This window comes from Saccharomyces paradoxus, chromosome X (genome assembly GCF_002079055.1).
Source record: "Saccharomyces paradoxus chromosome X, complete sequence".
Lineage (NCBI taxonomy): Eukaryota > Fungi > Ascomycota > Saccharomycetes > Saccharomycetales > Saccharomycetaceae > Saccharomyces > Saccharomyces paradoxus.
The window spans coordinates 278102-302256 of NC_047496.1; the positions used below are offsets into that span (position 1 = coordinate 278102).

Genomic DNA, 24155 nt, shown 5'->3' on the forward strand with positions numbered 1-24155 from the left:
TAGAACATAATAGGAGGAAGGGCAAACAGCGTGCCAAAGCAAAGGACAGAAAAAGATGTTTAGAGTATTTGGTTCATTTGGATCAAAGAGTACTCAGTCTTCCGGTGAAGAGCAATCAACAAAAACAAAACAAGTTCTAAAACAGGCCAATGACTTTGAAATTGCCTTAAAAGCAATGGATTTTGTTCTCGATGATAGGACAGATGAAGGGTTGAATTTACTGAAAAAAGCTGAAATGGAAACTGGTTCAGATCAAACTATCTTGACTTTGGCAAGGGGTGTTATCGAATTTCTTCAAGCCACCTTGAGTTTTGAAACCGAAGAGATGAAAAAAGCTGCGATTACTTTAGGTAAAGCTGAGCAAATGTCGTGGAAAAGTAAGCAAAATGCTGAGAAGACTAACTTCAAAAGCAGTTCAATATATCCTCCCGGTACTGTCTATGCAGTGACGTATACAGAGTCATGTCTTTTGCATGCTCTGTTGATGTTATTTAGTGAAAGTATGATGGAAGCAGCCAAGGCCTTGCTGAAATTAAGGAGGGCTTATACAATGTTACAAGATATCATGGTCACTGTCAAGAAAGCGGAACGATCGAAAAACTCGAGCTCCCCTTCCCCAAGCGAAAAGAGCCAAGAATCATGCGGAAGTTTCGTTTCAGCAGAGACAACCTTCGTATCTGTAGATATACCATACAAATTGACCTCTGAGGACAAATCAAACCCTATGCTATTAGAGTTTGCTGAAAAAATCTACACGATGAGAATGGGAAGGTTGTCAGGTGCTCATATTGGTAATACTCCATCCTTTCATAGGTTAAGAGATGATTTAGGATTACAGACGACCCCCTCTCGAGCTTCCGATCGTCATTCTGTCTCAGATGATTTTGATCTAGAACAGGCCACCATTGATGAATTCATCCATTCGGGAGCTAATTTATGCTATGGTATCTTACAAGTCGTGTTATCCTTACTTCCACCTGCAATTGGTGCTGTTCTATCCATCGTTGGGTTCAAGGGCTCTCGTGAAGAAGGGTTGAGGCTAGTTTGGAAGGCCACAAAGGAGAGAAATGTTCATGGGTGTATAGGTTTGTTAGGCCTGATGTTTTATTATGATGGCCCCTTCCAATTCACAGACGCTGACTTTGATATACCACCAAATGATAATGCATCAAGGACTTTAAACAAAAGCAGGACCAATGATAGTAGCCTTTTACCAGGTTATATGGATAGTGCAACTTTATTGCATCCAGGAAAAATTCTAGAGAACGCATTACTAAAAGCGAGAGCACTTTTTCCTAACAGTGCCCTGTGGTTACTAAATGAGGCCAAGATGCTTGCAGGAAAGGGCAGGCTTCGTGATTCTCTTGCCCTAATGGACTCCATTGATGTTAATAGCATCCGTATGAGGCAAGTGAAATCGCTAATGGTGTTTGAACGTGCCATCCTTTTAGTCAATTTACACGAGTACAATAGAGCTGCCGACGATTTGATAAGTTTGCTTGATATCAGTGATTGGTCTCATGCTTTGTATACTTATTTTGCAGGTTGCTGTTATTTAGAAAATTGGAGAATGACACAAATAGGCCTTTTAAATGACGGCAAAGAACAATTCTATAAAGAACGGGCTAGAGAACTCATATTTGACGCCCCATCTTTGTTAGGAAAAAAAACGTTTAAGTCCAAAAATCTTCCATTGGATAGGTTCATGCTTAGAAAAGTTCAACAATTTAATAACATGCAGAAGAAACTAAATTTACAAGAACCGCTAGATTCAATAGCCACATCTCCTGTCCATGAACTGGCTTATTTCTACAATGGTTATAATAGAATGACTGAAGACGATTTGGTTATAACCAAAAAGATGTTAACAGAATATCACAATCCCGCCATTGACTCAGAAGATCCGGATCAAGAACTGATCAGAAATTTACTACTATCCTTGACTTTAAGAAGATTGGGGGACGCTGAAACAGGTTTGGCCTTATTAGACGATATTGTTCTGCCAAAAATATTCTACATCCAAAATGGTAAAGTGAAATACTTCAAAAAAACCGAAGACCCATGGGCATATCCAGCCGCTCTTTATGAGAGGGCTTTATTCTGCTGGAAATTGGGTGGCATGGAAAGTTTGGATGAATGTAGGGAATGGTTGCTAAGAGCTCAAAACTATGCCGCTGATTATGAATTAAGTACGCGTATCGGTATGAAGATCAAAGCCGCCCTTGATAGAGTTGAAAACGCGCTTGCTTAGCCTTTTGTTTCTTTCACCCCAACATTTAAGAAAGTATGCATTTTTTTTTTACTACTTACCTTCCTTTGCTAGCGGTTGTTCCAACCTCCATTACTCGTGACGTTTCATAGTGTCTTTTTTATATGTTTATGCAACGGTTGTCTTAAGTAGTTGATTTTACGGTGTCAATTTATATAGTGTTATGATTTTAAAAGCGAACATATTTAAATTTTTGAACCTCATTCTTAATTTTAGACGAAGTTCATCACGCCCTAGGCAACAAACAGGTCCGCTATAGAAATATCATATCTTACAAAAAGGGCTACACTACGACCAAGGCAAATTATTTATCACAGATATTTATTAGGTGGACAAATGCTCAATCAAACGGTAAACTAGAAGGCGATTTACCGTTCGCCAGCATTTTTGAATCTTTATCTAAATCTATCATTGAGCAATCTTTCGACACCCACCTCTTCGTATTCCTTTTTCCCGACCCACAGTTGGTGGAATGTTCCTAGACTTGTGAGTATACTACCGCCTAGCCATGACTGGTACTGCCTTTCGATAGTGTGCCCTGTTGTTAATATTCTGAATTTAAGAGATGGTAGTATTTTATTTAATTCGGTCATTAACCTATCACTTAAACCAGGAATAGAGGATGTACCACCTGTGAGAACAACATTATGAGCTAATGTCGCCCTTAGATCCACATCACTGCTCATTATAGCCGAATACACAAGATCAGCCAGACCAATTAATTCATTGTTATTTTTAGTAAGTTTTTCTTCTTCTAACGGTCTCTTACCGCTCTCATTTGGAGTATCTGCGCCGGCCGCAGCTGGAGAAGTAGATTTACTTACAATATCCTGTTCCTTTTCATCAGCTGGTGTGACCTTCTTGTCTGCTTTGTTGACCCCGCTTGGCTTGGTTCTTTTTAGTGGTACATAGTCATTCCGCCATGTTTCCACTACACCAGAGTTAGAACGAGGCCAATTTGCTGGGATGTCGTCTTCTTTTGGAAGGAAAAGCCCTTCAGCGAAGCCGTAACGTGTTTCGTTGTCAAAAACAATCTCCTCATTCCAAGGGGTTTCAATAGATCTTTTAGTGGTAGAACTTAAGTCTGTTTTTGTTTCTTCCAAAGTTTTTGTTGGGCATATATGACAAAGTGTCTCTTTGCACTCTTGAAAGAAACCTCGATTATTGGCGTAATCATATAGTGATTTATCAACCTCATAGTCGAACTTTTTTTTTATAAACTCTGGTTTTCTTTGCTTGATTGCGAAAAGTGGTATAACCTCTTTCGGCTCCAGCGCCTTTTTAATCAAGTGATTGATGAATTTTCCAGCAATGAAATTTCTTCTTGTGCTTTTTGATAATGTCATGCCATCTACTATTGGACTAACACTGCAAGTATCATGACCAATATCAACAACCAAACAATTGGGTCTACCTGCTGCAAATGAAACACATGTGGAGGTAGGTGCTAAATAACAAGCTTCAAATTGCATGCCTTCTAGGAGCACTTCTAAAGATTTTTTCCTGTTTTCTGTGCTGTTCCAAACAGGCTCAGTTAACAGAGCTGGTATACCAGAGTTAGAATTTAAATAGAGCTCATTCTGCAATGCCCATTGCCATTGTTCCTGTGCGGTATCCCAATCTATGACTAGGCCGTTCTCAATAATGGGTTTCAGTTCATAATCTTTTCTTGGAATTCCTATGGATTGTTCAGAAAATATTTTCTTATTACTTTCATCTGCTGTATATTTGCCGTAAACGGAGGGTAGAATTGATTGAGGGAAGTCAGACCCCGAATAGCCAATATTTGTTGTGTAAGAGCCAGGATCAATGACTACTGCGGAAATTTCATCGCCGCCATAAACTTGCAACGCAGCATTGGACATAGTTATGCTTTTTGTTGCTTTATAACCAAGGCTTTTTTTGCCTAAAATCCTTTGTTTTCATACATCTTGTTTTTTTTTTTTTTTCTTTTCGCTGTTTCGTCTTCTCCATTTCTTATGTTCGTGTTACTTCAACTTCAAAATAGTTTTAAACAGGAGCTTTTCCAAGGAAACTAATGTAATCTAACTATATTTTAAAAACGTACACATCGTAGATATTAAAGGATTATAAAAGTAATAAAGGCAAAAATCTATGCTGAAAAAAAATGAACCAAAAAGTTCACCTATCTTCTCAAAGATTTCAACACCATTTCACCGGCCTTTTCGACACCAGCTTTGGTACCTCTAATGTACACAACATCGTTGACTTTATCGGACTTTCTTGGAACGTTGATAATAACATCAGCTGCTTCTCTAATCTTTTTGATGTTAGAACCACCTGGGCCAACAATCATATTGAATCTTCTGGTATCAGCACCCCAGACATAACCGGCATATGTAGCAGATGGTGCCTTGGAAATTCTTTCTTTAATCAGCTTTACAGCAGTATCGAGAGCTTCTTCCTTCTTGGCCGAATCATTTGAAGTATCCTTCTTGACTTCCTTTTCTTCGTCGTCAAGAATACTACTCAAATCAATTGGTTCGTATGTCAATCTCATGGTAATATCTCCTTCTTCAGAAGAAGTTGGTGCACCAACCTCTTCGATGGTGAACTTAGTCTTTTCTGCATTTTCACCTTCAGTGGAACCACGAACCTTCTCTAAAGGAATTTCGATTGGAGCACGAGCTAATTTGTTAGCCTTCTTGGAAGTGTTACCGAATCTTACATTGATGAATAAATCCATTCTCAATTTTTGAATGAAAGCACCACGTTCTGAAACATATTCGTAAACAGAGGCTGGAACATCGACTTCTCGGTCAAAATTTTCCCTGATTATTTCATTCAAGATTTTTTTCTCAGCCTTCTCGACATTTTCTGGTAAACCGGTAATAGTGATTTTGCCACTAGGGTCATCCTTATTAGGAACAAATAGGTTAATGTTAAATTCGGATTCTAGTTGACGACGAACAATTCCACCAGGACCAATCAAAGCACCTTTTCTTTCTGCTGGAATGTCAAGGGTCTTGGTGACGCTATTTTCAGCATCCTTAACAATTTTGTTAATTTCCTCGACAACCTTCTTGACAAACTTTTGGGGACCTTGTACGGTAATATCTTTGCTTTCGGCGTCTGCATTAGGAATATCAACAGACTTGTTTCTGATTTCTTCACCACCAGCCTTAGAGATGATATCTCTTAAAGTATGGCCGCCGCTACCAACAATAGATTTGTGGTATTTGTGGTCAATTTTCAAGACTTCTGTGATAAAGTCAGAGGCCTCGGCAACAATAGATTCCACACGTTTGGCGGCATCTTTTATGTTTTGTCTAGAACCAGTGATCTCCAATTCAACCTCTCCAGTTTCCTGAGCCTTTGGATCGGTACTCTTTTGCAAGAAATCCATCTCAACACCGTATTCAGCTCTGATGTCATTGATATTGTCACCATTCTTACCGATGATTCTTGGAACATGCTCAGCTGGAACATTGATGATCATTTTATGACCGTTCTCCATTTCAAAATCTAACAAAGCCTTCAATTCTTCATGTGCTTTGTTGACACCACGGGAAGGACCTCTAATAGTAACAATTTCACTGTCTCTTGGGAAGTTAATGAAGACATTGTATTTCTCCTGCAAACGGTTACGGTAAATACCATGTGGACCGATCAGGCTACCGTGAAACTTAATTGGGACAATTAGTTCCTTTGTGATAATGTCTGCCCATTTCTTGGCTTCGGCAGCCAAATATTTTTTGGCATGAGTCAAGTTATATTCTAAACCAGTTAAAGTAACTTCGACAGTCTTATCCTTAGCAGCATTATTGTTTTCTTCGTTTGGAATATCAACTTGGCACGCAAACTTCTCACGAATTTGTTGCAGGTTGGAACCCTTATTACCAATTAATCTGGCAACAGAGTTAGCTGGAATATTAACAGTCATTTTGCTTTTGTTAGATGGAGAATTCAAAATAGATTCAAAAATTTTGTTAGTAGCTTTGACAGCTTTTTCATCACCTCTAACAGTTAACTGATTTTCTTCAGGGGTATGTAGCTTGATTTGAAGGTGGCCTTCTTGTTCAGAAATGTCTTCCATAATCAATTTCCATGAAGCGGAAGATGGTTTAAACAATGAATCTTGAACTTCCCCTGAAAATTCGTAAGTTTTAGTCTCCATGTTGTTTTGCTTAGAACGTAGAGAGTCTAATGACTCGTTTGCCTTATTTAAAAAAGCTTGAATCTCTTCAATAGATGGTTTGAAGTCTTCATCCTCAGTTAAAGCAACAAGCAAAATAGTGTCATCATTTGGATAATAATCACCAAATTGAACAAAAGCAACACTACTTTCAGAAGCTAATAAACAGTGTTTGATAGACCCACCAAACAACTCGTAATCCAAATCTGTGATAGTCAGGGTTTCAGAAGGTGGAATATTGTTCACAAATGAAATTAATTCCTTACGAACGACCTTAATATCGTTTGCCTCATCAGATTTTGCACTGATGTGAATGGTGACAGTTTCAGCTGTTGGCAATGACTGTATGGATGGTAAGGATATCTTAACATTAGGATGTGATTCTTCAAGACCCTTTAAAACGGAGTATTTGGTGAAATACATGATTAGATTTTTGGCGTGAGTCAGATTCTTACTATGAGCCTTGGAAATATCCAAAGATTCCACCACGTAGCTCTTCGAAGAAGATCTGGCATAGGTGATAGCTTCACCAACCTTGTCGCGCAAACCAACAAATGACACTAGTTCATCATCAGGAGTTGATGGGAAGGTGACAATGACATTGTATTTTTCTTTCAGTTCTCCCGCATCAATCAAAAACTGGAACTTGGATGGAATCTTCACCTTTTCTTCGTCTAAATTAGAAGCTAATCTTTTCAAGTAATCTTGGATAGATGCCTTGGTGGCTTTTGCCTTTTCACGAGGACCCGAAATGACAATATCACCGGATTTTTTATAGAATTGAACTTTGACTTCTTCGTCTCCTTCATTGGAAGCAAACTCGGAAACATCAATATATGGTAGATATTTGTCATCTTCAACAACTAACTTGATTGTGGCATTCTTGGTTTCTTCTTTAACAATGGCCGAGATTCTAGCTTTAGCCAAGTTTACTGATTCAAAATCACCAAATAAAGAGACATCACTTGTAGTATCGTCCAAATCTTCATCATAAGAATTTTCATTGACTTCCTTTGAAACATTGATTTTAACTTCATAAGCGTCACTAATTTCACGAATAGTTCTACCACCTGAACCAATGATACTGGCTTTACATTTGGATGGGACTTCGATGACAGCGTTGATTGGTTTCGTTAATTTCTTCACTAACTCTCTCTTTGCTTCATGAACGTTAGCAGCCACACCAGAAACTAAAAACGTACGAGCATTCTTAGAAAGAGTGGATTCAACAGAAACATCATGATTTTTCTTGACGGATTGGACAATACGGGATAATTCAGGTTTGGTGATTGACAACTGAGATTGCAGGTCCAAAGTGAAAGCCTCCTGGATGTTCTTTGAACGCATCCTCTTGGCCCCAAGGCCAGTAGTCAATGAAGGTGCAGAAGGGGAAGGTGATGGCGAGTTAGAGACGGCAGGTTTCATGTTTGGACCCCAGCTAACCTTAACGTTGGCAAAGGCAGCATTTGAACCCAAAGAAGGTAGGTCTTTCAAGGATGGCAATGGAGCTGGCTTTTTCTCCAACTGAGGATGTTCTTCAGCGGTAGCAGCAATAGTGGAGGCAGTAGTACTTGGCGAATCAATGGTAGTTACGGTTTCAACAGATCCTTCGATGGAGGAAGGGGGAGAGTCAATAGCGATTTGTTCTTCAGACATTGCAATTATAATGGAGAAGGATGGGGGTGGAAATATATTCTAAGCGTGGTAACCAAAAGACAATAGACGGAAAGTTAGGAAATCAGAATGATTCACCTTAAAAATATGCTAAAAAAAAAGAAAGCAATTTCGAACGAGAATGAAAAGTGCTGTTGTGTAATTAGACGTTCTTTTTCAAAGACGTTCAATTGAAAAACTAGTGGTCAATATTTGGAAAGAGGTTATGTATATAACCGTAAACAAGTGGATGAACTTGCAACGGCCAGTACATTCAGTCTTTAAGAGCTACATGAAATTGAAATTGTCGAGCGACGCCAACAACAATTCGCGAAAATGAGCGAAAATTTTTCAAGCCCACCGGTAAAAAAAAAGAAAAAAAGGTACATGGAATACGTGTGCCACCACTAAATACCTACTGAAGTAAATGCCTAAAGGGTATGACACTACATTTTCGAAAGCATTTATGAAAAGTTTCGTTACTGTATAAAGAACTGGGGTATATAGGTGTGGTATATGGGTATACTTAATGAACAAGGAACTGCTAAATTAGAAGGATCCTCGTAAAACAATTAACATAAAAAAACGAACTTTAAATGAAGGAATTGGAAAGAAGAGTCAATGAAGGTTTTTCTTGTAAAGTCAAGCGAGGGGTTCGACGTTGTCAGCGTATTCACCTTCGTAGTTTCCTGCGGGGTCGTAACTACAGATGACATAATCACCCCACGCACCGCCACAGGTTTTGATGCCACAACCAACCTGGGTAGTGGACTTCCAAACAACTTGAGTAAAGTGGCCAGTGTTACTTGAAAAGCCAGGGTTCGAGAAATCGTAGTTGGAAATCTCATTGTACCAAGCGTCGACAGCAGCTGGACCATCATAACCCAAGGCCAAGTTTTCACCGTATTGGCCACCGGAATGGGTCAAAGTGCCCGAGCAGTCATAGTTGTCAGCATAATCTTGAGCGCAGGAAGCCAAAGTGTTGGACCAAGACAAAGCGGGAGTGTCCTTGTGTAAGGCTCTCTTCTTGTTATGTTCAGCCAACACAGAAGAGGCAAAATCTGACAAGTCAGCATCCGAAGCGGATGCTGAGCTAGTGGCAGCGGCTTGAGAAGTGGTCGAAGCTGCAACGGGTGTAGAAGTAGTACTAGCTTGAGGTTGCGATTGTGATGTAGATTTGGAAGGTATCAACGTGGTCGTTGAATCAGTAGTCTTACCCCAAACGGAGGCTAAGTTCTTCAAAGCAGATAAGGCCGCATTAGAATTGCCGGAAGCAGAGGAAGGAGCGACAGGGGGGGCTACCAAAGCTGTAGCTGTAGAAGTTGGTGTGGCAGTGGAAGCAGGAGCCAATGTTTCGTATGTCGTATGTGTTTGGCCGTTTTCAACGTAAACTACACCTTGCACAGTAACAACAGCGGCCTCGTGGGCATGTTCCGTGACAGTAACAACGGCAGGAGCGGCGAAGGCAGACGTAGCCAAAGCGGATGTTAAGATCGATAATTTCGAGAGTTTCATGATTGATCAATTACGGAATACTAAAAACAAAAAAAAAATAATACCAAAGAGTGGAAGTGTGCGGCGGCCTATAGAAAAGGAATGGATTAGATTAGAATAGCTTACGATGTAGCAATAAACCTCACAGTAGCAACGAGAAATGAAAAGAGAGCGCGATCAAAGATTCCTTGCTTGCTTTCAAGAAAAGAAAAGACAGAGAGAGACAGTACGAGAAGAATAGATAATACAATTTATTTCGGATTCGTTAACAGAAGATGGTTTATATATGATATGGTAAGATAGAGAATTTGAAAAGTACGTAGTTCTGCAGAAGTTGAGATTCAATAAACGTAGGAAGCACGAGAGTGCTAGAGTTGCCAACACGCAATAAACGGGTCCTTCTATCCAAAGCGACAACAAGTAATGGACATGCGATCGCTCCCCTTCGAGCGGACAGGCAATTTTATCCGCATCGGGAAATGGCTCTGCGCGTACATATTACCTCTTTGGGTAAAATAATTGCGGTGATTGGCGCACGGGTGTGGAGGTGTCGCTCGTTTAGGAAAAAAAATGCATAATTGGGTGTTGTTCGAGGAGTCTAGAAGGCGAACAGAACAGCTACGACGAAAGCGGCAATCGTTCCAGGTAGTGTGTTGCACTGGAAAATAGAAGGGGGTGCTGCAGCGCCTTCGTATGCAGACAGTTGTGCGGTAGTTGATGTGCCCTGTTTTAGTTGAGTGTAGATCGAGGAAGTTGGCTGATGCGTGGCGGACCCCTTTTGTTGGCCGGTAGTTGAACGACCGTTGCTACTAGTAGTTGTTCTTGTACCTAAGCTTTTACTGGAGGGCTTGGCATACGATGTAGCAGGAGTCTGTTGGTAGGTGGTGGATGCGGAAGCGCCGTCTTCGTTTGCAGTGAATTTTACAGAGGCAGGTTCGTTTGGCTTTTCAGATGTGGTGAGACCGTTAGCAGGAGAAGATGTTTCTCCGGGGTTAATGGTAGTTGCGGCGTTCACATCAGTGTAGATACTAGAAAAGGCAGTGTCATCGTTTTCTAAATAATTAGTGGTAGTTTGAACTGCCGTATTCGTCTTTGAAGGCGATGTGGTTACCTCATTGGTTTGGGTTGTGGCGCCGTTCAAAGTGCTACAAGGTGCCGTGATTGTGCTAGTAATTACCATCTCATCTGCAGTGGAAGCGGTGGAAATGGTGATTTTACTATCCGTACTACAAGAAGCTGTAATGGTGTTCGTGATCAGATTGCTTTCAGTAGTGGTGATAGTGGAGACGGTGAGGTGGGTTTTATCTGAGTAATCGCTCTCGGAAGTGCTGGTAGAGACAATCAGTGTGGTGTTTCTTGGGGTAGAAACACTGGTGGTGGGGTGCTTAGCAGTGTCGGCCGAACTGACAGAGTTTTGGGTGGGATCCAACGTATGATCCGTTGTTACCGTGGCGGTTGAGCTTGTAGAGTTGTAAGCAGAAGTGGCCACGGTTGTAGTACTCCTGGTAATGGCTGTGGAGGTTGCAGCGCTCGAAGTTTCTAAACTAGCGGTCTCAGAGATACTAGAGGAATTGGTAGCAGACACAGATATGGAGGAAGCAGTGGAAGCAGACGAAGACTCGGATTTGATGGCATCTTCGGCAGCGTATGTTACACTGGATGCCAACACGGAAGCACTGTTAGAGTTGGTGCGACTGGATGTGGCATCATTGATACTATTGTCATTCTTTGCCGAACTTGAAGCCTGAACAGTTTCCGAAGTGATGGCTTCCGAGGAGGCCATGGAAGTGGTGGTGGTGTACTTGATGGTCTGGGCCAGGGAACTAACTGAAGTTACAGATTCGGCAGCGTTGACGGCTATGGTGGTTTTCGCAGAAGTGTGTGACACGCCTGGGGAAGAAGTAATGGCCTGAGAAGAAGTTCCGGATGATGACCCTGATCTGGTTGCGTATTGGGCAGCATTAGTTGCACTGGTTACTATGCTTGTAGATTTGGAAGCTGAGCTTGTGGCCTTCTTTGAAGTGCTCATAAGAATAGCGTCAGCGCTCACTGAAGATGATAACGAGGCATCCACAGAAGAGGTTGTTTCAGCAGAATACATAGTTGTGTTCGCAAACCTAACGGAGTTAGCTGAACTAGAAGCGACCCTTCCGGAACTCTTAGCGGGAGTACTAGAAGTACCACTTAAAGATCCGGCAACTATAGATGTAGTGCTTGAGGTGGCACTGCTAGAAGAAGCGGAAGCAATGCTGGAGGTTGTATCGGAAGAAGTAGAGATGGAAGAGGGAGTATCGCTTGAGGTTGAACTAGAGGATGTACTACTAGAAGAAGCAGCTTCGCTTGGGGTAGCGCTGGAAGAGGTGGGATTGCTTGAGGTAGCGCTGGAAGAGGTAGGATTGCTTGAGGTAGCGCTGGAAGAGGTGGGATTGCTTGAGGTAGCGCTGGAAGAGGTGGGATTGCTTGAGGTAGCGCTGGAAGAGGTGGGATTGCTTGAGGTAGCGCTGGAAGAGGTAGGATTGCTTGAAGTAGTAGTACTAGAGGAAGTAGCACCAAGAGTAGTGACGGATCTGCTCGAGGAAGTTGAAGCTGACGAGACAACGGAGGACGCAGTGTGGCCAGCGGTCTTAGCAGGATTTATTGTGGTCGATGTTGAAGAGCTAGTGGTTCCAGACGATATCGTAGTTGTATATCCCTGCGCTACAGCGGGCATAATACTGGACGAGACCGTAGAGACCGTGTGTGATGTACTTGAAGTAGACGAAGATGAGGACGAAGATGAGGACGAATACGAAGAAACAGCACTTATAAGCGGTTCCACCTCCTCTGCAAACTCGCCCAAGTAGTTTCCAGGAGGGTTGTAGGAGCACACTATATAGTTGTTCCATGTCGTACCACAATACTTATAACCACATCCAATCTCGGCGGTAGATTTCCAAACCACCTGTGTGAAGTGACCCGTGGATTCTGAAAACCCGGGATTTGAATAGTTGTACTTACTTATCTCCCCGTACCAGGCGTCCACGGCTCCCGTGTCAGTGTAGCCAAGGGCAAGGTTTTCTCCATATGGCCCATCAGAGTGCGTTAAGACGCCTGAGCAATCATATTGATCAGCATAGTCCTGCGCATAAGTGGCCAGAGTATCGGACCAGGTGAGGGGCGCCGTGTCAACGTGCAAAGCTCTGAACTTGTTATGTTCGTTCAGAACATCGCTCTCGAAGTTTGGAAACGTGGTTTGTGCCCTGGCGGCCACTAGGCAGCCTAGGAGAACTGATATTGGAAACTCCAGCATGAGTGTTTTTTGTTTTAAGTTCGTTTAAGTTGTTTGGTGTTGCGGGGATGCAGCTATTATAGTTTTATGCCGGTACTGGTCTCGCAACCACCAAAGGGAGCAAGAAGGTAAGAGTTGTGAAGTATAGAATATGTTTTAGAGAATTCTTCGACCAAATTGAAACATGAGGGGTGTTTCATCGACCCTATATAGCAATTGCATCCTTCCGTTGCTGGGTCCCTGCCTAGATACCAATCTTGTTGTTGAATTACTCACGGGAACCCGCGATATACGAAAGACAAACACAAGAGAGCAAGCACACACAGCTACTGCGCAGCGTTGCCAGCTGTATTGCCATGGTACTTACCTTTCATCCCTTGGAAAATCCATAACTGAACAATTTTCCCAAACTAGTATCCATCAATCCTCGAGCGCACAGAGAAAAGTAAACGAAGTGACCTGCATAGCGGTAACTATAAACACCCAGCCGTCTCGCGCCGGAACCAGCCATGTGCAAAAGAAAACACGAACAGCCGCCGGATGTCGCAGAGAAAACGCAGTTATCTCGGCCAAATTTGTCCACAATAACGACGCGTTCTTCACATCGTTGGGTTTTTTTATCTCCCCGCCAGGTTCTTGTACTTGAGCTTAACTCAACATAACGGACCCTCTCGGTCAGGGGGCACCTTTTCTTCTCTTCTGCTTTCCTAATTAGGAGACTAGAGCACAGAATAGGACCCTAGTGCATCGGAGAAACGAGATCCGTAGTACTCTTACTGCGCCTTTCACTATCACCGATTTCGTAATTGGAACAGTAGTATTTCGCTGCAGGAGAGTTGCTGTTCTTAGACGAGGGAAGGCAATTAGCAGATACATGCCAGGGATAGCGTTCAAGGGGCAACACATGGTTATGGTAATACAGTTTTAAAAATAGTCGTTCCTTATCACTGTACGACCTGAACTTTACTCAACGAAAAAAGAGAATAGAAAAAAATTAAGGGCATACTTTTGCTAATAACGTATGGTACTCATGTGTCCCTGATTGGAGAGGAGTCAGAATGATATAAACCTATTTTATATGTATGTGTGTATGTATCCGAAAATAAGATTTGGTTTTCGTAAAGAGCGATTTGTTCATTATGTTACCCGTTTTGCTAGTTTTTGCACTTTTTTTCTTTTTCTTGGTAGGCGTCAATAACCGATCTGAATAATAAGTGAAGACTTAGCATGATCAAATAAACATCGAAGCTGATCGAATGTCCCAGTCTTGCTTCGCCTGAAACAGAGAGAATTTGATTACTGTACATCGTGTCCCCTTCCATGTACAAGCTACAAGTGGTCTTGGTGCCTCCGAGTCTTCAGGCGTCGACGCCAGTGCAGTTTGGTTACGGACCAACCATTGCCGAATCTTCTCAATTGCTGCCAAACAGAACTAGCATTGCGCAAAGCGCCGGAGATGCCTCTTTGCAGTATGCAAATTTGAGATCCGCCAATGTAAGTTTCACTCCAAGCTATTTCAACCAGTCTAGGTTTAGAAAGTTTCTCTTGTTTACCAAGCCGACAAACACGCTGTTGAACTTGAGTGATGAAATCATTGATAAGTGTGAAAAAATGTACCCGAGCCTGCAAGAGGACATTGAAATCTTGAGTTTGCAAGACAACAGCGGTTGTGACCTTGATCCGGATTTTTTGATAAAAGACGTTTTCAATGTCAATAACATCGTGAGAGTTATTTTGAAAAATGAGATAGATCTAGACGATTCCGCACCAGTGTCACTTTATAGGTCGGTGAAACGATCTAAATTGAACAACGGATCGCCTCAGTCGGTGCAGCCCCAACAACAAATTCCGTCCTCCTCTGGTGTACTTCGGATTGCAAAGAAGAGGCCACCAACAGGAACCACAACAACAACAACAACAACAACCATTCGCAGTGGCACTAATGGATCTATGAGGATTTCTACTCCATTGGCTAGACAAATCTATCCTCCACCTTCTTCGAAGATCGTCTCCAACAATTCAGATGACGAAGACGAAGATATTGGTGAAAGGTCCTTTTTGCCGCCTCCAACGCAGCCTCAATCACCTCCTATAAGAATCAGTTCGGGCATTGACGTCGGTAAAAAAATCAAATCAAGCATTGTTGAGGAAGATATTGTGTCCAGATCGGCAACCGTAGATCCAGATAAATCAAAGCAGCAACGCTTATTGTCCGGAACTCCCATAATGTCCGCCATGACTCCAAATAGAGTTACTCTAACTGGTCAAAGGGTCGTGTCTGAACACGCACACAAGAATGAACTGGTTTTTTCAGCCTCAGCCTCCTCTTCTTCTTTTGCTAATGGTGGCACAGCTGCTGTTACATCCCAGGACCCTAATAGGAAACCACCCGTAACTACTCCAAGAATAACATCAGGAATGTTAAAAATCCCCGAGCCAAGAATCTCAGAGATTGAAAAAGAGTTAAAAGAGGGACCTTCTAGTCCGGCTTCCATCTTGCCCGCTAAAGCTGCAAAAATTCCAATGAAAAAACCTTACTTGGAAAACGGCGAGAACTACGAATCCGACGATAGCTCAAGTAGCGAAAATCAAGAAACACCTGAAACAGAGCCACATTCAAAGGCGTCCTTACAGCGTAGTCAAAGTTCGATCGCAGATAATAATGGCTCTCCAGTAAAAAACAGTCCTCTTGGTGATGCCATGCCACACAATGTTCATTTGGCAGAGCTGCCCAAGGCAAACAATACCTCTATCACTAAATCTTTAAATGGTGAATCCTCGGGAAAGCAACAAGAACATCAACCGCCGCTGAGAAAGAGTTCGCTGGAAACTATAGTAGAAAAGAAATCTCAGGCAGAACCGTCTGGTATGGTGGAACCAAAAAGAATGACCAACTTCCCAGATAGTCTGGGAAGAGAAAAAGAGGATTCAAATGACAAATTGTTACAAAAGGAAAACTTCCCAACAATTCCACATGATAATCAACCAATACTTGCATCATCTAATAAGTCTAATGGGACAGAGAACCCACTAGCCAAAAAAGTCAGTACAGACCGCCACGTTTCACAGGAAGATGGCGCTACCATCGACGGTGTCATTGAGGATGACGACAATGATGACGACAATGAAGCAGACACTACCGTTCGTATTGTTCCTCAAGATTCCGATTCCTCTAGTTTCCCAAAGTCAGAACTTTTCAAAATGATTGAAGGTGATGATACAGACCTACCGCAATGGTTTAAGGGTAAAAACTCAAGAAAAATATTCACTTCCGGTAATTCGAAGAATTCAAAGCCTTACACTACGGTTTTGAATAAGGATATAGACAATTCTAAGCCTGATCCAAGAAATATTTTGCCTCAACGAACCCCAAGAAGTGCGGCTAAGAGGGCTGCCCAATTATTAGCAGGTGCCAAGAAAAACGAGGCTCCAGAAAAGGCCACTGAAGATTCCAGTTCAGCGGTATCTACCGATGATGAATCAGAAAGTGGGATTGAAACAGATGTTTCGTCAGATGATGATCTTAAAAGGAAAAATCTGTCGGTAACTAATAATGGGCCCAAAGACATTTCTTTACATTCACTGAAAGGCAGTGTTGTTCCAGTGACGGACGCAAAGTTAATCAATAAAGAAGGTGATGAAGAAAGGAATGACAAAAAAACCGTTCAAAGAAAGACCGAGGTAAGTGAAACTTCTAAAACTTCACAATCTTCGGCGGCCGATAGTAAAATAAGTGAACAAATGGCTAAGAGCTTCTACCCGAACTCAAACAAGAAACAAAATGAACGCACAAGAGTGCAAACTAAATCTGCATCACCGGCATCATCTTTTCCTAATGTTAATAACGCTCCTTCCGTAGCTAAAAAAACAATCACTTCTTCCACTGAAGAGGCGAATCCTAAAAATGTTTTAACAAAGCCTACGAATGAGTCCACGCAGGCTGATAAGCAACAGAAAGAAACGCCTCCAAATGTAAGAGATTTGAAACGCGCAAACGCCGAAGTTGACGATTTAACGTCCAAGATAGACCAGCAAACAGAGGAATCTAAAGAACCAGAAAAGGCGCCGGCTAGTATACAGGATACTAACAATACAAATAAATTGAAGGAGAATGAAGACTCCAAAAGCAAACAGTTAACTCAGAAAAAGGTAAAACTCCCAAACCGCTCAAAAGAAGACAAAATTCAGCTTCCAAAGCCTAGTGCAAATGATAAATTGAAGGATTTGAAAGCCAAATTTACTAATAGTAAGACATTTGTGCCACCTGGAATAATTTCTAATGAAAATAATAACTCTACTTCAAACAATGACGATTCTGGCTCCTCAGGTTCTTCCACAGAAGAAGAATCCAGCTCATCTTCCTCTTCTTCTGATGAGGAAACTTCAACATCCAGGAAGGCGAGAAGAGTTGTTGTAAATACACCAAGAGAACCAGTTAGATCTTCATCATCCAAGATGGAAACAGTCTCTCCATCACTGAGCCAAAGAATCAATGCTACCCCTGATAAAGTCCCAGTTACACAGTTAATGGATATGTCCTCTCCTCCATCTGTAAAATCCAAGAACGCTACAAAACCGTCTAGTATTCTTCATGATCTTCCAAGAAAAGTTCGTCCTTCATTGAGTTCATTATCTGATCTTGTTTCGAGAGGCATTCCGGATGTAAAGGAAAAAACTTCTAAATCAAATGAGAAAGCCCAATCAAAAGCCCCCTCAAGTAGCGAAGATGAATCCAGTCCTGATTCTGATTCCAACTCTAGCTCGGACTCTGTATCGGATTCCAGCTCAGATTCTAGTAGATCTGAGTCAGATTCGGATGACTCAGGTAATTCTTCTGACGATGGGAAAAGTTTTATTAGTGCAAAATCTGCTAGTGCTGCTTTAGGTAAAAAGAAGAAGCCAAGTGGTGGATTTGCATCCTTAATAAAAGATTTTAAGAAAAAATGATACCTGAAAGTCTAAGTATAATGCACTCCACTGAAAGCTAGTAAGAAAAAATAGTCAAGCATATAAAAGTATTAAATATATTAAAAATCTTCATGTAAACTAGTTCTTACTCATCTCGTTCTCCATTGAGTAGTCAATCTCTTTGAGATAAATATCCTTTTCTATGAAGAGGTTTCGTTGTCGCATATCATAGCTTGATCATAAACTCCACGATATTATTGTTTAGTGGCAATATCATCTCAAAAAAAAAAATTAAAACCCCTATTATAGAGATACTGATAATAATTACATACAGTTAGCTATTTAATAATGCAAAATAGAAATTTTCAGAGATAAGCCATTAACAATACTTCTCAGACCTCAGCGAACTTATTGCTACCTCTAATAAATCCGATTGCTTCTTCTCTATTGACTTCAATAACAGTGGAAATTTTATTCTCGTACTTGACGCGGAAAAATTTATCTGCAACTTGTAACATATCTGTCCTGAACGTCGTACAAATAAACTGAGCATTTTTTGACAGTTCTTTTAAAAGTGTAGCAACAGCAGTTCTGTACTGCTTGTCTAATGCGGCATCAATTTCATCAAACAGGTAGAAGGAAGCAGGGTCAACCATTTGGATTGCTAGAATTAAGGCAATGGCACAAACCGTCTTCTGACCACCTGACAGCTGTTCGACATGTAGTTGTTCATTTTGTTTAGAATTAAAGGATACAGAAATTGAAACACCTGTGTACATAATTTCGCCATCCTTACCACTTTCTCCTTCATTGGAGTCAGCATCCATGTCAACGTCAACATTCTCCCCCTGGTCATTAGCGTTATCACTGCTGCGGTGGATAATCAGCTTAGCAGTACCTCTGGGAACTAATCTCTCGAAAACAGCTTCAAAATTTTCAGAAACTTTTTGGAAAGTAGAATCAACCGCATTAACCTTTTGCTGTTTTAATTTAACAATTAAGTCTTGGATTGAGTCTTTAGACTCATCCAGCTCTGAAGCTCTTTCTGAAAGGTCCTTGCGTCTTTCGTTGAACTTTTTGAAGTTTTCAAAAGCTCTCTTATTTACGTTACTCAAACCCGAAATCTCTGTGTTCATATCATTCAATTTTTGTAATAACTGATCACTTGTGATGTCACTGAAATCATTTACCAAAGCATCTTCCGGCAGTAGTCCAATTTCCCTAATTCTTTGCTGCAGTTCTTCCCTTCTCGTAACCAAAGTTGTCTTTTTTATCATCGTTTTTTCCACACTTTTTTGGAAATTGTCAAGCTTCTTTAATAGTAAACGCTGCTGATTATTGGCTTTTTCTAGGAGTTTCTTATTGTTAGTTTCTTCAGCAAGGAGACTTTCGATTTCCCTTTGAACATTACTTAGTTCTAACACAGCGCTTTCATGTTGCTTCTCGACACTTTCCTTCTCTAATTGTAGTTCTTTCAATTCATCTTGAAGGCCCAAAATAAACGCGTCACCTATTTCTGACATCTTGGCTTCAAGATCATTTTCTTGCGGAATAAGTCTAGACTCCAATTCTGCATTCAATGAATCAATGGTTGTTGTTATACCTTCTAATGCGTCTGATGTAATATTTAACTTATTGTGCGCTGCACTAATTTCCTTTGTTAAAGACAGCAACTTTTCCTTCTCTTCTATTGAGAGTTCACTATCAAATTCCTGAAGCAAATCGTTTTCGAATGTATTCAACTTTTCTTGAGCAAAAGTGAGATTTGTATTCTGCTTTTCTAGCTTTAGTACAATAGAATTTAAAGATTCCTCGAGAATCAATTTTTCATTCTTTTTGGTGTTTAGCGACGTTCTATGAATCTCAATATTTGTTAAGACAGACTCCCTATCATTAGAAACTCTTCTTATGTTTCCGTTTACCTGATCAATTTTAGCATCAATATCATTCAGTTCATTTCTTACAAATTCTAATTCCTCCAGTATTTTCTTGTGTTTGCTTCTTGATTCATTTAAGTTTTTCAATGAATCCAAACGTGTTCTTTTGTGCTGGTCAAGATAACCACCTGTAAGTACACCTCTTTTGTCTGCTCTATCACCATCTAGAGTAATGGCATTGAGTTTATGTTTCTTAGCTAATTTTAAACCTTGGCCTAAATCTTTGACAACGATAGTTTTCCCGAAGACGTGTTTGACAGCCTTTTCAAACCTGGGTTCGTATTTTATCTTCTTTATTAAGGGAGTAAACTGAATCTGTGTTGTAGTATTCGAAGGGAATTTAACATCACTATCCAAAGATAACCTATTTAAGGGGATAAACGTTACTCTTCCTCCTTTCATACGATATAGTTCGTTCATAATCAATGTGGCCGTTTCTTCGGTATCTACCACAATGTGGAAAAGGGAGTTACCCCCAATTACTTCAGCGCATGCTTTATATTTATCATTGACTTTAATCAGTTCACCTAATGTCCCAAAGACAGATTCCGGTGATATTTTTAGTTTTTCGGTAATTTCTTTCACATTTATTATACCGTTTGCCAACGACCTACTCATGGTTTCATTGACGTTTCTTTGATTTTGGTTGACGTCACTTAATAAAGTTTCCAAGACTGTCTGCAGTTTTTGTTCCTTTCTCCACAATTCCTTACGGGTATCTAAGCTTTCACCCAATTTCTGCTTCAGGCTGGTTAATTCCGAATCAAAATCTTCTAATTGACCCTTGATATCCGGTCCATTAATAGAATCAATCAGCTCTTCAATCTCTTCATCAATATTAGAATATTTTTTCTTTAAAGAGGTACGATCCATTTGCAATTGACTTCCTAGTTCATTCAGATTCTGTATTGAAGACTTTAATTCTTCAATTTCGGAATGAATCCACGTATTGCGCTCTTCCTTTGATTTAAAACGAGCATATTCTCCCTTTTTTAAGATCAGATCTCTTTGCTTTTGTTGCAAAGAAGCCAATTTAAGTTTGTACATTGCTTCTTCCTTCGTAAGTTCTTGATATCTAGGTAAAATCTTGGACAACTTTTGTTTCCTCTGCTGAATTATAGATTTGATCTTTTCCAAAGTCGCACTATCCAAGTTTCTCTGTTCCCCATTTGATTCGATTTGGTGTTGAACATCCTTTATTTTTACGTTAACGTTTGTTAAATTCTGAGAAATCTCAGACTCTCGTAGTTTGGCCTGTTGTAAATCTGTTGCATTTTTGATCTTTAGTGAGGCTTGAATACTTGATAGATTTTTGGAGACTTGTTCAATCATATCTTCTCTTTTATCCAACTCTTGGATGTATTGTTCGGAAGAGTATACGGTGTTATTATAATCACCATCCAGTCTTTCCATCTGATTGATGACATCATTCAATTCTCGATCATACAAAGTGAACTGATAAATCTTTCTATTGCGTTCCAACTCGTTGTATTTCTCCAATTCTTTACGTTCCTGCTCCATTTCACCCAGTTTTGAATTTAATTCATCCATTTCCTTGCTAATTTGAATCTTTTTCTGCTCTGTTTCCTCCATTTTTTTCAATGAAGCTTTCAATTTGACTTCGAACGACTTAGCTCCTACAACATCTTCCAGTAACTGCAATCTCTCTTTATCCTTAGCATTAGTTAAGGCAACTATTTTACCTTGTGGCACTATATTATAAGGATTATTCATTGAAAAACCAGCGGTTTCCAACATTCTGACAATGTCTCCCTTAGTCACGTTTCTGTCATTTAATTGATAGTCATCCTTCTTCAGTCCTACTGTTCTTCTAATCGTCACTTCGTCATCCTCTCTCGAAAGCACACCGGAGGGCAATATCATAGAATGATCTGGATCATGGAACACAATCTCAACCGAGGCACTCATCACTGAACCACCAGATCCTTGGTGGATAAGCCCTTGCCTCTCTTCCCTCTTAAGATTGGAGTAATCGTCACTAAGAACAAACCTGATAGCGGCGAAGAAGTTCGATTTACCTGAACCATTGGACCCTATGATAACATTCTGATGCGGCGAGAAATTATCAATAATGGTTTCGTTCCTATAGGTTTTAAAACCCTTAATCACTACCCTTTTGATATACATTGCAGACGTGAACTATTTCCGTTACTCCAGTGAGCCCTTTTGTAGAAAAGATTGTGAAACTACGTGAAGATGAGATTGAGAACTCATCTTTAATGAGTTTAGTCTTTCCTTTACGCGTCGCGTCTTTTTCTTAATCTTGAAACTTTTTTTCTGTGGGTTCCTAACAATGAAATGTGACAGGTGTACACATTGATGGCAGGCAGAAAGAGAGCCAAACTGCATATAAGTTGTTCCAAGTGAAAGAATTTAATTGCAAAAGAGGCCCAGCAAGTTCCGTTCACTGTTGGTTTGGTGTACTATTAAGCCTGGTCTGAACGTCTACGAAGCAAAGTATGATACTGATTACAGGATACTGTCTTTTAGTGTATAGCGTTATTTTGCCAGTATTGATATCGGCCTCTAAATCATGTGATTTGGTTGGGTTACAACGGTTGAACAAGAATTTAAAAGTTGGCACTGAATCCTTGACAAAATATCAATGGATCGCTGGGCAGTTGGAACGAAATTGCATGGCTGCGGAACCAGGAAGTGAAGATATGTCAGATGTCATTCAACTGGCTAATCAAATATACTACAAAATTGGGCTGATCCAATTGTCCAGCGATCAACATCTAAGGGCTATTGGTATATTTGAAAAAATCATTTCCAATGGAACTTACAAAGATTCTTTTGGGAAACTAGCCGAAAAGAGATTGCAAGAGCTATATATCGATTTTGGTATGTGGGATAAAGTGCACCAGAAGGATGAACAGTATGCAAAGTATTTGTCTTTGAATGGAACCATCGGAAAGAAAATATTATCCAAAGATATTTCTGTGGAGGAGGATATTTCTGAGCTACTACGCATAACACCGTACGATGTTAACGTACTCTCCACCCACATTGATGTTCTTTTTCACAAATTAGCTGAAGAGATTGACGTTTCATTAGCGGCAGCTATCATTTTGGATTACGAAACAATCCTCGACAAGCATTTGGCTAGCTTAAGCCTAGAAACAAGACTTTCGATTCATTATGTCATATCTGTTTTACAAACCTTTGTACTTAACTCAGATGCGTCCTTTAATCTAAGAAAGTGTCTTTCCATTGATATGGACTATGATAAATGTAAAAAACTAAGTCTGACTATTTCTAAATTAAATAAGGTGAATCCAACAAAAAGACAGATCCTAGATCCGGCAATGTATGCTTTCGAGAGCAAAGGATTCGGAAATTGGGATAGGGCTATAGATTTTTATTTGAAGGATAAGAAGCCATTTATTGCGCCAGTGAAAATTCTTAACAAGGATATAACCTTTAAAAACAATTATCTCTTTCTAGAGGAGATTATCAAACAATTGATACAAGATGTTCAACTGTCGAGGCCTTTAGCAACAAATCTATTTGAGGAACCCTCAAAAACCGATGGCTTTGACAAACCGAAATCATTCTATCATACTGATTATCTAGTATATATTGACTCCACTCTTTGTCAGGCTTCTAGCATGAGTCCTGATGTCAAGAGAACTAAATTGGCTGCACCATTCTGTAAAAAGAGTTTAAAACATTCACTAACACTGGAAACATGGAAGCATTATCAGGAGGCCAAATCTGAGCAAAGACGTTTACCTGAAACAATATTGGACGAGGTGTGGAACTCCAATCCTCATTTACTGATGTACATGATAAACTCAATCCTCAACAAAAGTAGGTCTAAACCTCACTCTCAGTCCAAAAAGCAATTATATGACCAGATAAACAAATTTTTCCAAGATAACGGGCTCCAAGAGTCAACCAATCCATACGTGATAAAGAACTTCCGGTTGTTGCAAAAACAGTTACAAACTTATAAAGAACAGAAGCATCGGAATTTTAATCAGCAACATTTCCGACATCAACAGCAACAACAGCAACAACAACATCATCAAGCACCCCCACAGGGGTCTAACTACGACTCAAAAAAGGACTATTATAAAATTCTTGGAGTACCACCTAGTGCTACTTCGAAAGAAATAAGAAAAGCATATTTAAATTTAACCAAAAAATACCATCCAGATAAGATAAAAGCAAACAATAATGACAAAAAAGAATCAATTCACGAAACCATGTCACAAATCAATGAAGCGTACGAAACATTAAGCGATGACGATAAAAGAAAGGAATATGATCTCGCCAGATCTAACCCCCGCCGCAGCACTTATGCTCAGGGACCTAGGCCAAACAATATGTTCAAAAACCCAGGAAATGGCTTCCCATTTGGAAATAGTTTTAAAATGAATTTTGGGTTCTGATGAGACACATTTTATGCGCATTAAACAGGATACCACGACAAGTATATATATA

The 24155-nt window shown here is 40.3% G+C and overlaps 8 protein-coding genes across 8 annotated transcripts; 3 read left to right on the top strand and 5 right to left on the bottom strand.

The window, feature by feature from the left end:
* Window positions 1-55: 55 nt before the first annotated feature.
* Window positions 56-2251, top strand: IML2 (Iml2p; the record flags this gene model as incomplete). Its single annotated transcript, XM_033911312.1, has 1 exon — window positions 56-2251. One exon carries the CDS (start codon window positions 56-58, stop codon window positions 2249-2251), a length of 2196 nt encoding a protein of 731 aa, XP_033767203.1.
* Window positions 2252-2664: 413 nt separating this feature from the next.
* Window positions 2665-4134, bottom strand: ARP4 (Arp4p; the record flags this gene model as incomplete). Its single annotated transcript, XM_033911313.1, has 1 exon — window positions 2665-4134. The coding sequence occupies one exon, from the start codon at window positions 4132-4134 to the stop codon at window positions 2665-2667; it is 1470 nt and encodes a 489-aa protein (XP_033767204.1).
* A 281-nt stretch (window positions 4135-4415) lies between these two features.
* SCP160 (Scp160p) lies at window positions 4416-8081 on the bottom strand (the record flags this gene model as incomplete). The annotated part of the gene is made up of 1 exon (XM_033911314.1): window positions 4416-8081. The coding sequence occupies one exon, from the start codon at window positions 8079-8081 to the stop codon at window positions 4416-4418; it is 3666 nt and encodes a 1221-aa protein (XP_033767205.1).
* A 639-nt stretch (window positions 8082-8720) lies between these two features.
* Window positions 8721-9593, bottom strand: PRY1 (sterol-binding protein; the record flags this gene model as incomplete). Its single annotated transcript, XM_033911315.1, has 1 exon — window positions 8721-9593. The coding sequence occupies one exon, from the start codon at window positions 9591-9593 to the stop codon at window positions 8721-8723; it is 873 nt and encodes a 290-aa protein (XP_033767206.1).
* A 577-nt stretch (window positions 9594-10170) lies between these two features.
* Window positions 10171-12861, bottom strand: PRY3 (Pry3p; the record flags this gene model as incomplete). The annotated part of the gene is made up of 1 exon (XM_033911316.1): window positions 10171-12861. The coding sequence occupies one exon, from the start codon at window positions 12859-12861 to the stop codon at window positions 10171-10173; it is 2691 nt and encodes an 896-aa protein (XP_033767207.1).
* A 1299-nt stretch (window positions 12862-14160) lies between these two features.
* Window positions 14161-17787, top strand: NET1 (Net1p; the record flags this gene model as incomplete). Its single annotated transcript, XM_033911317.1, has 1 exon — window positions 14161-17787. One exon carries the CDS (start codon window positions 14161-14163, stop codon window positions 17785-17787), a length of 3627 nt encoding a protein of 1208 aa, XP_033767208.1.
* A 353-nt stretch (window positions 17788-18140) lies between these two features.
* On the bottom strand, window positions 18141-21833 carry SMC3 (cohesin subunit SMC3; the record flags this gene model as incomplete). The annotated part of the gene is made up of 1 exon (XM_033911318.1): window positions 18141-21833. The coding sequence occupies one exon, from the start codon at window positions 21831-21833 to the stop codon at window positions 18141-18143; it is 3693 nt and encodes a 1230-aa protein (XP_033767209.1).
* A 332-nt stretch (window positions 21834-22165) lies between these two features.
* Window positions 22166-24103, top strand: JEM1 (Jem1p; the record flags this gene model as incomplete). Its single annotated transcript, XM_033911319.1, has 1 exon — window positions 22166-24103. The coding sequence occupies one exon, from the start codon at window positions 22166-22168 to the stop codon at window positions 24101-24103; it is 1938 nt and encodes a 645-aa protein (XP_033767210.1).
* Between the last annotated feature and the right edge of the window lie 52 nt (window positions 24104-24155).